General features: G+C 47.4%; 1 protein-coding gene across 4 annotated transcripts in view; it reads left to right on the top strand.

Annotated features, from left to right (window-relative positions):
• LPIN2 (lipin 2) overlaps positions 1-13,150 on the top strand; it is an 82,020-nt gene that overhangs the window by 30,129 nt on the left and 38,741 nt on the right. For all 4 annotated transcript variants that reach the window (XM_006139030.5, XM_006139028.5, XM_006139027.5 and 1 more), the window contains exons 3-4: positions 3,384-3,479; positions 12,707-13,008. In XM_006139030.5, coding sequence (XP_006139092.2) covers positions 3,384-3,479; positions 12,707-13,008 — 398 coding nt within the window. The remainder of the gene's footprint in view (positions 1-3,383; positions 3,480-12,706; positions 13,009-13,150) is intronic.

Below are 13,150 nucleotides of genomic sequence, written 5' to 3'. Positions count from 1 at the left end.
GGCCTGGGAGATTCCAAAGCCACCCTCAGGTCCTTGAGTCTCTGTGTTTCGCACCTGTTTCTTAGCTCTGCCATCCCATCAGGGCTTGCAGAAGAAATGCAGCAGGAGGTTTAGATGTGGGCAACCACCCACTATCCACCTCGGCACTCCTACTTGGCCCACCAACGTATTCTGAGGCAGCCAAACAGAACTTTTGATGGGATGCCCAAGGGCCTTATACTGGTTCTTGGCCCACCACATTTCCCCCCCGCCCCATATTCAAACCCTCCTATCCCACTTCAGCTTGGCATGATTGCTTATCACCACAGACCTCTGGGTACTGAACATGATGGAAATGGTTATATGCTCCAGCTTATTTCCACACACCCCGTATCCCTCTTCTGTAGGGACTGTTCTCATAAGCAACTTCTGGTCTGGGAATGTAAACACTCTTTCTAATGGGAGCATTGGAGGTAGTTCTTTTGGACTTAACAAGGAAGAGGGTTTACCCTTGATGTTTCCTAATTCCAAAGGACAATGGGGAAGGGAGAGGTCTGACACATTTTAGACCTACATCATTTTAATGGCTACCTTAAAAGCTAAAGTTCCACATGGTCTCCCTGGCTTTCATCATCCCCTCCCTGGATTCAGGGACTGACATACTGCCTTCTACTTGAGACACTTATTTCACTGCCTCAGTTTTTTTCCCCAAAGCCACAGGAGGTTCCTCTGGTTCACTGTAAACCAGACTCTCTATCAGTGATTCTCCTGTTTGCTTCATTCCTCCCAGGCCAGAGCTTCTCTCCCAGAAATCTCTTTCCAGGCCATGAGGTCATTGATAGTGCAAGTCAAGGCCTATCCAGTCACAACAGCCCATTTCTACCTCACACTGTTCAGCTACATGACATCATGCACATACATGGTGCAGTATGCAAGGCTATGCCTCAGACCCTTTCCAGCATGGCTGGCCTCTGTGTACTCACAAAGCTGCTATCCACCTGCATTTGGTTCCTTCCTCAACTGGTAGAAGGATTCTCGGTCTGCTTAGGTATCCCCTTTCCTGGGTGCCAACCCTCATTATCGTTAGTTTCAGTTATGGCAGCTTTAAGATGGGAAGTTGACAGGACACCTCAGGATATAGGGTCGGTGCTCCCCAGAGGAGCTCTCCCTACATATAAATGTCAGGGAGCCAAGAGCAGTCAGCCTGTAGCACCCCCTCCCACCTTTCTCTCCCCCCCCCCCCCCCTTCCCTATATCACACACCAGTGCTCACAGACTATATGGTAGCTGTGTTTTACCTCAACAGGCAGGAATGGGCTTGCTTTTTCCCCCCTGTGCCACTGTGCTGGCAGGTAAGATGGTGGAGCCCCAATCTTGCTGGCCTCTCCTTTGGTGATAGAGCTGCCCTCAGTGGACACCCTTAGGATAGCTCTCCCATGTGGGCTTGCTGCTCCCAGTGGTCACTCATGTCACACCCCTCTGAACAGCAACCCCTCCCTTTGCATGTTATGGAAAATTGTCCTTTCCTCGGGGCTTGCAGTTTTCTGGCACAACCAAATCCTGACCTTGCTTTCAGTTAGGAGAAGAGGAAGCTTCATGCCAACTTTGCTGGCCCTAGCTGTCACCGCTTAGGAAGAGTTCTTAAACGAATAGAAGCACAGATGCACTCTAATATGGCAAAGGAGCTAAACAGAAACAGATTTGTTATATTCAGGCTTTCAAGATGTTCAGATATCATTGTGCTGTAACTTTTTAAACAATAAGACAAGCTAATTGTATGTTCTTGTGCAAATACTGGGAATATAACCTCCAAAACTTTATATCGTGGAGTGTTAATGTACAGGCAGTCCCCGGGTTACGTACAAGATAGGGACTATAGGTTTGTTCTTAAGTTGAATTTGTATGTAAGTCGGAACTGGCTCCAGATTCAACCGCTGCTGCTGAAACTGACCAGGGGCTGACTACAGGAAGCTGGAGGCAGAATTGCTCTGCCCCCAGCTTCCTGGAATCAGCCACTGATCAGTTTCAACAGCGGCTGAATCTCGATCCTGGGACAGAACAGTTGGGCTGCCAGGTAGGTCCCTGCAGGACCAACCCGGCAGCACCCCAGCTGCTGTACCCCAGGGTCCACAACAAAAGCCTGGTCTGCTGGGGGGGGGGGCACACTAGCTGCGCCTCCCCTCCCCCCAGCAGACCAGGGACACGGGGAGCAAAGCCGCAGTAGCGGCGGGGTCCCGCGCCTCTGGGGCTTTGCTCTAGCAAAGCCTCAGAGGCGCGGGACCCCACTGCCGCTGTGGCTTTACTCCGGGTGTCCCTGGTCTACTGGAGATGGTCCCCAGCAGACCAGAGGCACCGGGAGCAAAGCGGCAGCGGCGGCGGGGTGCCGCGCCTCTGAGGCTTTGCTCTGGCAAAGCCTCAGAGGCGCGGGACCCCGCCGCTACTGCGGCTTTGCTCCCGGTGTCCCTGGTCTGCTGGAGACGGTCCCCAGCAGACTAGGGCCACCCGGAGCAAAGCCGGGGAGGCGGAGGGGTCCCGCACCTCTGAAGCTTTGCTGTGGCAAAGCCGGGGAGGGTCGGGAGCAAAGCCGCAACGGCGGCGGGGTCCCGACCCTCCCCGGCTTTGCCACAACAAAGCCTCAGAGGTGCTGAACCCGTCCGCCTCCCCGGCTTTGCTCCAGGTGTCCCTGGTCTGCTGGAGACGGTCCCCAGCAGACCAGAGGCACCGGGAGCAGCTTTTCTCACCCCGGAGGTCGAGGTGGCGGGACCGCTGTGATCTGGGCGGTCCCGCTGCCTGCGAGGTCCTGGGCGAGAGAGCCCCGTTCGTAAGTGCGGATCCGACATAAGTCGGATCCGCGTAACTCGGGGACTGCCTGTAAATGAATATCCAGTTGCCACAAAAAGGTGGATTCATGTACACAAAATGGATTGATTTAGTTGGGGTTGGTCTTGTTTTGGGCAGAAATCTGGACTTGATGACCTCCGTAGGTCTCTTCCAGCCCTAGAAGTCTCTGATTCTATGATGGTCTTGATGTAAATGTTGAAGTTTCCTATTCTATCTGAATGGTTGACTGGAATTTGCTGCTCAGAATTTCAACATGGGAAAATAGTCTTAAAATGCTGAGTCATTTTCTCTTAAAACTTTACTTGTTGAGAAAAGCACGTGTCTGTCTAGTCTCAGAAATCTTAGTCTGCTTCTTTAAAAAGCACCGATTCCTTTTATGGAGTAGGAGAGCACAAAGAGGAAGGAAGGACAGACTTGGAAGAAGCCTGGAGCCGGAGTGGTGGTTATAAAGTGGAATGGTGCATTAATATAAAAAGTAATCAGAGTGGAATCAGACTTAGGCTAAATACTTGCATTTTGCTGTATGGAAGATGTTCTATATTAAATTGTCTTTTCTCCCACAGATTGATATAGAAATTAATGGAGAGGCAGTTGATCTTCATATGAAGCTGGGTGACAATGGAGAAGCTTTCTTTGTACAGGAAACTGAAGAAGAATACGTAAGTGTTTTGTGGCATATAAAGAGAACATTTCTGAGTATATTGTTGAAATAATACTGAAGTAAAATACTGCATCTAACCTAGTTACTGGTGGCAGGAAAATAACAGATGCTCCTTAGTCCTAGAATGCTCTGCTTCCCACCACCGTGCAAAAGCAAGGTGCAGTGGGCTAGGAGGGCAGCACGGCATGGTGGAGCAGTCTGCTTCAACTCCCCACCACAGTTAGTTTTCAGAATGGAGAGAGGTAAATAATGGTGCCCCCCTGGGTCTGTACTGAAATGAAATGCTGGTGAACATCTCTCTCTTTATATAAAAAAATTATTGTTGGATGACATAGTGACATCATCACATCACAGTGTCCATGGGCTAGGTGCTAGGCATAGACGGGTAAAGGCCTCCTCTTCTGCCCCAGACCCTGTCCCTAGAGCGAAGCCCCACCCATTGCCAGCCTGGCCCTCTCCAGCAGCCACGTGGAGAGCTGGGCCCTGGTGTGCCAAGGTCCAGCCTTCCCCAGCTACTGGGAGCAGAATCGGGACAGGGGTGCCGTAGCCCAGCCTTCCCCAGACACCAGGAGCAGAGCTGGGCCTGGTGCACCGGGGCCAGCCCAGGCCTTCGCCAGACACTGGGAACAAAGCCAGGGCTGGTGTGGCCTTGGCCAGGAGAGGTTGGGGGTTAGGATTAGGTCGGGGAGGTTTGGGGGCAGAGAAAGAATCCGGGCTGGCACAGCCTGGGGAGGGAGAGGAAAAGGGGCCCAGGCTGGTGCAGCTGCAGCCCGGGCCTCCCCCGTGTCCAGGGAGAGAGCTGGTAGTTGCCTACCCCCATGAGACGGGGGTCGGCGAGCATAGTGAGCAGGAGGTACAGCCTCCTAGCATTCATAAATGATCTGGAAAACTATTTAAACTGGCCTGACAAAATTTTCAAAATTACTTATGATAGTTAAGTCCAAAGCAGACTGTGAAGTTACCAGGGGATCTCACAAAAATGGGTGGACTGGCAACGAAATGGCAGATGAAATCTTGTGTTGATGGTAAATGCAAATTAATGCACATTGGAAAATAATCCCTATCACATGTACATAAATGATGGGATTTAAATTATCTGTTACCACTCAATAAAGAGTTCTTGGAGTCATCGTGAACAGATCTCTGAAAACCTCTGTCCATCACATAGTAGAAGTCAAAATAGCTAACAATGTTAGGAACCATTAGGGGAGGGACAGAAAATATCATTATGCCATTATAAACATCTATGGTATGGCCACATCTTAAATACTGCATGCCGTTCTGGTTGCTCCATTTCAAGAAAGATGTATTAAAATTGGAAAGTGTACAGAGAAGGGGGAAAAATAAAAAATAAGGGTATGGAAAAGCTTTTGTACAAAGAGAGATTAAAAAGATTCTTTTTCAGTTTGGGAAAGAGATGTGTAAAAAGGGATATCATAGGTCTATAAAATCGTGAGTAGTATGGAGGAAGTGAATAAAGGAGAGTTATTTATTCCTTCACATAACACAAGAACCAGGCCATCTCCCAATAAAATTAATAAATATCCCAGTTAACACAAACAAAAGGAAGTTCTTCACATAGCACATAGTCAATCTGTGGAATTCTTTGCTAATAGCTGTAGTGAAAGCCAAAACTATAATCTCTCTCTATATTAAAAGTTTTTCCTGTGGGATGTCATCACGTCATTCTGCATCCCGCCTGCCTTCTCCTCCTCTCCCCCTCTCAACTCAAGTCCGACTTCGCTGCTTTTCCTCACTACTTGGGATTGCTATTTTAAACCAAGCTCCTAGTCCCCTTCCTCCAACCCTAACCCACTGTGACTTCAACACCAAGAAACATAGCACTGTAGCTGGCAGACCCCACGTTGCATCCATGAAAGCCCAGGGGCAGGGAGAGGGTATGGTGCTTGAGACAGCAGCCTGGGAGCAGGTGCTAGGAGCAGGGCTCCCAGCCAGGCTTATATGCCGGCAGTGGGCTCTTGGGGGATCCCCTGCCACTAGGCTCTTGGGAAGCTGGAGCACAGTGCACGACCTCCCAGAGTCCATCTGCCTCCACAGAGACTTGCCCCCATGGAGACTCCCCCACCCTCCCTAGTGACTGTACTTACAGTGGCTGCCAAAGCACCTCTGAGCTACCTGGGGGAGCCACCACACCACGCCTGCCTGCTCCCTCCTTTCACCTAATGGTGTTTAAAAAAAAAAGGGGGGGGAATAATATCATGGAAAATCCATTTTGAAGCACTTGCAAGAGAGGAAAGTGATCAGCAATAGTCAGCATGGATTCACGAAGGGCAAGTCATGCATGACTAACCTGATTGCTTTCTATTATGACGTAATTGGCTTTGTGGATAGGGAGTGGACATGATGCACCCGATTTTTAGCAAAGCTTTTGATACAGTCTCCCACAATATTCTTGCCAGCAAATTAAAGAAGTATGGATTGGATAAATGGACTGTAAGGTGGATAGAAAGCTGGCTAGATTGTTGGGCTCAATGGATAGTGATCAACTGCTCGATGGCTGGTTGGCAGTTGGTATCAAGTTGGATGCCCAAAGGGTTGGTTCTGGGACCAATTTTCAACATCTTTATTAATGACCTGGATGAGAGGATGGATTGCGCCCTCAGCAAATTTGCAAATGACAGTAAGATGAGGGGGACAAGTAGATATGCTGGAGTATGGATTAGATCCAGAACGACCCGGACAAATAGGAGAATTGGGCCAAAAGAACCTCATGGGGTTCAACGAGAACAAATGCAGGGTCCTGCACTTGGGATGGAAGAATCCGAAACACTGCTACAGGCTAGAGACTAACTGGCTAAGCAGCAGATCTGCAGAAAAGGACCTGGGGATTACAATGGAGAGAAACTATTAGTCAACAGAATGCCCTTGTAGTCAGGGCTGGCTTGAGCCATTTTGGCACCCCGGGCCTGGGCGCACGGGCCTGCCCCCATGGCGCACAGCACATGCGCTGCCCAGCCGCTGATGCACAGCCCGGGGCCTGACCCCGGGGCGCATGCGCTGCCCAGCCTGGCCCGGCCACCGCTGCTGGCGGGCAGCACCAGGCCGTGCAGGGCCCAGCGGCCACGGGGAGAAGGGCGCTGCTGGCCGGTGCCACGGGAATCAGAGGGGGCCGGCGCTGCAGGAGCCAGGCGCACGGCGCCTGATGGCAGCTGTAAGGGATGCTGCGCACCCCTTACAGCTGCCATCAGGCACCCCCCCATCAGTTGGCGCCCCGGGCAGCTGCCTGACTCGCCCACCTCTTAGTCTGGCCCTGCTTGTAGCCAGTGGAGTTCATTAGTAGGAGCATTGCTAGCCAATCTAGGGAAGTTATTATTCCCCTCTATTCAGCACTGGTGAGGCCACATATGGAGTATTGCATCCAATTCTGGGACCATTACAGAAGGGACGAGGACACATTAGAGAAACCCCAGTGGAAGGCATCAAAAACTATTAGGGGGCTGGAACACATGATCTTTGAGGAGAGGCTGAGGGATTTGGGCTTAGTCAGTCTACAGAAGAGAAGATCGAAGGGGGAGGGAGGTTCCAAAGAGGATAGCGAGAGGCTGTTCTCAGTGGTGACAGATGACAGAACAAGGAGCAATGGTCTCAAGTTGCTAGTGGGGGAGGTCTAGGTTGGATATTAGAAAAAAATATTGCGCTAAGAACATAAGAACGGCCGTACTGGGTCAGACCAAAGGTCCATCTACCCAGTATCCTGTCTACCGACAGTGGCCAGCACCAGGTGCCCCAGGGAGGGTGGACCGAAGACAATGATCAAGCGATTCGTCTCCTGCCATCCCCCTCCAGCCTCTGACAAACAGAGGCCAAGGACACCATTTTATCCCCTGGCTAATAGCCTTTTATGGACCTAACCTCCATGAAATTATCTAGCTTCTCTTTAAACTCTATTATAGCCCTAGCCTTCACAGCCTCCTCTGGCAAAGAGTTCCACAGGTTGACTACACACTGTGTGAAGAAGAACTTTCTTTTATTAGTTTTAAACGTGCTACCCATTAATTTCATTTGGTGTCCTCTAGTTCTTCTATTTAGGGAACTAATAAATAACTTTTCTTTATCGGCCCTCTCCACACCACTCATGATTTTATATACCTCTATCATATCCCTCCTCAGTCTCCTCTTTTCTAAACTGAAAAGTCCCAGTCGCTTTAACCTCTCCTCATACGGGACCCGTTCCAAACCCCTAATCATTTTAGTTGCCCTTTTCTGAACCCTTTCCAAGGCCAAAAGATCTTTTTTGAGGTGAGGAGACCACATCTGTACACAGTATTCAAGATGTGGGCGTACCATAGTTTTATACAGGGACAGTAAGATATTCTGGGTCTTATTTTCTATCCCTTTCTTAATAATCCCTAGCATCCTATTTGCCTTTTTGACTGCCGCTGCACACTGTGTGGAAGTTTTCAGAGAACTGTCCACGATAACTCCAAGATCTCTTTCCTGATTTGTTGTAGCCAAATTAGCCCCCATCATACTGTACGTATAGTTGGGGTTATTTTTCCCGATGTGCATTACTTTACACTTATCCACATTAAATTTCATTTGCCATTAGGAAGGTGGTGAAGCACCTGACTGTGATGATTTAGTTGGTGTTGGTCCTACTTTTAGCAGGGGTGTGGACTCTGTGACCTCCCAGGATTTCTTCTAACCTTATGAGTCTATGATTCCATCAAGGGCTATTTGCTCAGATGATCAGGGATGCAACCATGTGTATAGGTTGCTCAATGGGTGCTATTGGACAAGAGCACCCCCTGGCAACCAAGTTTCCCCTCTGACCCTGTCACATCAGCCCACCTTACTGCCAGCACCCTACTGACCACCTTCTCCCTCTTCCAGTACCTCCCACCTGCTGCAAAACAGGAGGGATTGGGAAAGAGTGGAATGGAAGTGGAGCAGGAGCGTTGAACCAGCCCCCAGCTAGAGGGGAAGTCAGAGCCATGATCCTGTGTTCTGCATGGTCACTGGATTGCCTGTTCTGTTCATTCCCTCTTAAGCACCCTGCATTGGTCTCTGTTAGAAAAAAGATTACTGGGATAGATTGATTTAACCTATTATGGCCATTCTTATATTAACACATACCATGATTAAATACAAAAGTGAAAGTAGTTCTGCAGACAGGCAGGGAAGAAACCAAACAGTGATGGGAATTGATCAGTCAAAAGTTAAAAAACCACCAACCCAAATAACCACTTCCTAAATGTCTAGGACAGAACTGTAATACAGCTGTTGCATGCAATATAAAATCAAGTTGTAAAACAATAGTTAATCCATTACTGCCTATTCTATAGATAACTAATAGTATCTACAGGAACACAAAGACAACAGAAAAAGAAGTTGTAGTGAAGAGAATAAAATTGAAGAGTCCTGGTTCCAAGTCCTCTGTCTAATTGAATTATGTGAGATTTCCTTAGTTTCAGCTGGTCATTCTTTCTCACCAACAGTGTTTGGGTTTTTTAAACTATACCAAAGTACGCTATATGCACAGCCAGTCACAGACACTTCAGCTGGCTAATAGGCTAGCTCCTTTCCAAGTAGCTCAGATTACAAACCCTTTAAGAATATACTGTACACATTTAGAAAGTTAAAGACCTGAGAAGGACAACAAAGATACTTTGAAAGCTGGTTACAGATCATTTTAGTTATTTGGACGAAGTATCATGATAGGAGAGTCAATTGAACCTCTCTTACCTTTTTGTTGTAAAATGTTCACCTGGGAAATGGACATGAAGCTGTTTTGGATCTTAATGGAGATCCCTTATGGCCTACTTTCCGGACTACTATAATGTGAATTGCATACTTCATTTCTTAAGTAAGATATTTGAAAACATCCTTTATTTTTACTCCTGATTTCAGTGTCAAAGCAGCATACTGTTATTATTTGTAGTTTGTTCAGTGATTGTTTTGTCAACCTGTGATGAATGTAGTGTTTTGTTACTAGTCATATCTTTGTAATCTGACATCCTTTGTATATCCTCTTCATGAAATGTGGATTAATGCTTATTAAAACAGACACTAAGAAACTGACAGAATCAATGTGTTCTTAAGTTAGTTAAGTAGTATGCTTAAACCCAAAAGCATACTACTAATATGATTTACTGGCGTGAGCACATATTGTATGCAGTGTTCTAGACATATTGGTCTCTGGATATTAAAGAGATAAAGTAGGTGAAATATGAAAGAAAGGGAAAGAAAGAAAAGCTTTGTGTAAGCTCGAAAGCTCTTCTCTCGCCAACAGAAGTTGGTCCAATAAAAGGTATATTACCTCAGCTACCATGTCTAGTAAGTGAACATGTATTATTATTAATTTTGGTCCTGGACATCCAACACTCTGGTCATCTGAAGAAGTGGGCTGTGCCCTTGAAAGCTCATGATACCATCTACATGTTTTGTTAGTATTTAAATTGCTACCAGACTATTTGTTGTTTTTTAAGTTTATCCTGTACAGACTAACTTGATTACCCTCCTGAAGCTTATGCATTATTCGTATTATAGTAGAGCCAAAAGCATACTAGGCACTGTGTAGAAAAATGAGGGGGTTGTCAGTGGCAAATTTCAGGGTAACTGAACCTATAGTTCCACTCCATGGTTTCTTGAGGACACCCACTTACTGGTTTCCAGCTTCTACACATTATCTCCCTGGGCCAGAGATGCATGTCTCATTCCCTTCTGAGTAAGGTTTTTCTAGGCTGCATGGTTCCGTTACTAATCTGATATCTCTAGCAAGCCAGGCTGCCTAAATAGGCCAGCACCTGTCCTTTGCTTTTTCTCCAGAGGCTCTTCCCATTTATTGCTCGCAGTTAATTAATTACCACACAACTCTTTCTGAGCAAGCACATTAAGGCCTACAAATTGGGAAGTGGAAAGGGGCAATTTCACAGGGGCATGGGCAATTTAAAAGGGCCCCAGAGGCCACAGCTGCTGCTGCTGCTACAATAGCTCTGGGGAAAGTGAAAACGTTTCTGGATTCAAAGATGCTTTTGATATCCCATGGAGGTTTGGAACTGGGTTATTGGGCCCTGGAACCTGCATAGGGCGTATCAAAAGCAATTTTGAATCAGGAGACTCTGCTGCAGTTATTCTCCATCAAGTCAGGGAAAGGAGGGGAGGTGTAGTGCAGCTGCCCTGGGAATCATCCAAGCAAGTGGAGGATAGGGATGCTAACTTGCATTTAATCAACTAATTGACTAGTTGATGAGTTGATAAGGGGGGGGGGGACTGCAGATTTGCAGTGGGGTTAGCTCCTGGCCCTCGGAGCTAACCCTACTGCAGCTCTGCCTTTCTGCCTGGTCCCTGCTGTGCCTCTATCTCTGGGGAGGGCAGGGGAAGCAGTGCTGGAGGGAATTGACTTTTAAGCCAGCTCCCACCCAGTCCTGCCTTCTGCTTTCTATTAGAAGCCGCAACGGAAGGGGAAGCAACTAGTCGAGTCACTATCTGATGATTTTATGCTTATCAGATAGTTGACTAGTCGTTTACATCCCAAGTTGGGGACAAGCTTCTTGTGGGTTGTAGAGTGTGGCTTGGGGCTTTTCCATGCATGGAGGATTGTAGCCCTAGCTGAGGAAGGGGCCCTTTGATGAAGCCTGAATTGCTCTCAGTGGTCCTGAGCATGCATTCTTGAGGTCAAAACAGTACAGCAAAAACTTTAAAAACAAAAGAACCTATGTGCTTGCTTACATAGCTTACTGGAGACCAGCCCCAACTGCATGCTGTGGTAGTAGCAATTCTTCAGTATCAGCAATGGGGTTTTCCCCTTGGTTACAAGTTGATGATTGTTTTCAGATTCAGAACTAGGACCTAGTCTGGGCAGTTCAGCTGTTTCTTTTTACAGTTCAGGCCTTTAAACGCCTATCTCTGGAAACAGAGGAAATCAGATTAACCTTTTGTGGGCCTGTCATGTCAGCTGAACCTGAGTACAGAGTTTACAGACTAACAGGCCCCAGAGCATCCCTTCCTCTGAGGGTGGGCCCAGTGCCCCCTCAGCCTCCTTTGTCCTATTCCCCCCCAGACCAGCTATGCACAGTGCTTCCCTGCTCAAATAACCCAAACCACAGCTGTATAGTTCTCTGCACACTCCCATCGCTGCTCATCATCATTTCCCAAGTGCTGCTCCACAGCCTAGGTTGCCCATCGTTGACCTATAGTCCCACTTCCTTGCACCCAGTCATGTTCACTAGCCCTGCTGGGAGGTGACTGGGTCAGTTGGGCTGAGCTGGCAGTGAGGCTGTGACCGTGATGACTATCTCTCCAGCTGCTCGGGAACAATGTGATCAGCCAGGATAGCGAGGAGTAGGGCCTGCCCAGATCGGGTTCCCTCCAGACCCACTTGGTATCCCCACCCACCACCACCACTTTTTGTGACTAACCAACACCTGCACCGGTCCCAGATGGTATGGCCCAGAGAGGTGGATGGTGTTCCACAGCTGATGGATAGCACAGACCTCACTCAGAGTTGGTGGTGTGCTGGGGAGCTGAGCCAGACCCCTGGAATGTGACTCTTAAGATCATCCCAGATGTGCCCATCAGGCAGCAGTCCATCTCAGCCCACATAGCCCAAGAAGCTCACCTGTTGGTTGTTGGCAAGCTTACTATAGGCAAAAGGAATCTTCTGGCTTCAATCTATTCTCACAGCTTAGACACTGGACTTTCCCTGGAAATGGGCCAGACCCAGCCATGTGGTTGGATTACTCCATGTGGTTCTGGTGCCAGTGGTGTCATTGTAAACTCATTACGGTCTGGGAACAGGTAATCAGCAAAGACCCATTTTCAGACATATCTTCAAAAGGCTTGGTTTCTACATAATGAGAGGGGTACAATTTGTATTAATCTCTCTAGGTATTTTGTAGAAAATTCACTTCATGCTTATCTCAAAAGTCAATTTTTGTCTGGCATGTTTTCAGTATAGCCCTTAATTCTCAGGCCTCATCTTATTTTTATTACATCTCCTCCAAGAGATTACAATACATACATTTTGCATTTAGTACAGTGGATCTCAAAGGTACTTGATTTGAATAAGGGCTCCCAGCAATCTGTCATGTGGGGGGCAATATTGCTGGTCAGGGAGGAAATTTGTCATATCTGTCTGAATCCTTGATGCTGCTCACCTCTCCCACCCCAGAAAACCTCCACATTTATGTAACCTTTTGTTATTGTTTGTGTTGCATTAAATGCCTCTGTTTGTTTGTTTATTATTCTCCTTGTTTTGCTCAGGAAAATGTTCCTGCACATCTTGCAACCTCTCCAATACCCACTGAGGATCAGTTCTTTAAAGAAATTGAAGATTGCTTACTGAAGTCAGGTGAAAATCAAAGGACATATCAGAACTCTGAAGTTACTCATGCCATAGAAACAGAGACTGTATTCACCTCAGGGTCTGTAAAGAAGAAAAAGCGAAGAAGAAAGAAATACAAACAAGATAGCAAGAAGGAAGATCAAATCTCTTCTTCAGGGGTTGAGGAGATTCTTGAAATAGAAAAAAGCTCTGATGATGAGAGAGGTGTTCAACATCTTAGGTGAACTATTAAATACACACCAAATGCTGTATTGTGGTGGTATTAAAGCTTCATACTGTGGCTTGTGTACTAACCCTTTCTCTTATTTAAGGTACCCTTGAGTAACAGTAGGGTTCAATAAATTATTGAATGTGTAAGTCCA

The sequence above is a fragment of the Pelodiscus sinensis genome, chromosome 2 (genome assembly GCF_052426305.1).
Source record: "Pelodiscus sinensis isolate ZL-2025 chromosome 2, ASM5242630v1, whole genome shotgun sequence".
Taxonomy (NCBI): domain Eukaryota; kingdom Metazoa; phylum Chordata; order Testudines; family Trionychidae; genus Pelodiscus; species Pelodiscus sinensis.
Note: the sequence above shows the minus strand (reverse complement) of the source record. Positions and strands in the feature narration are given on the sequence as shown.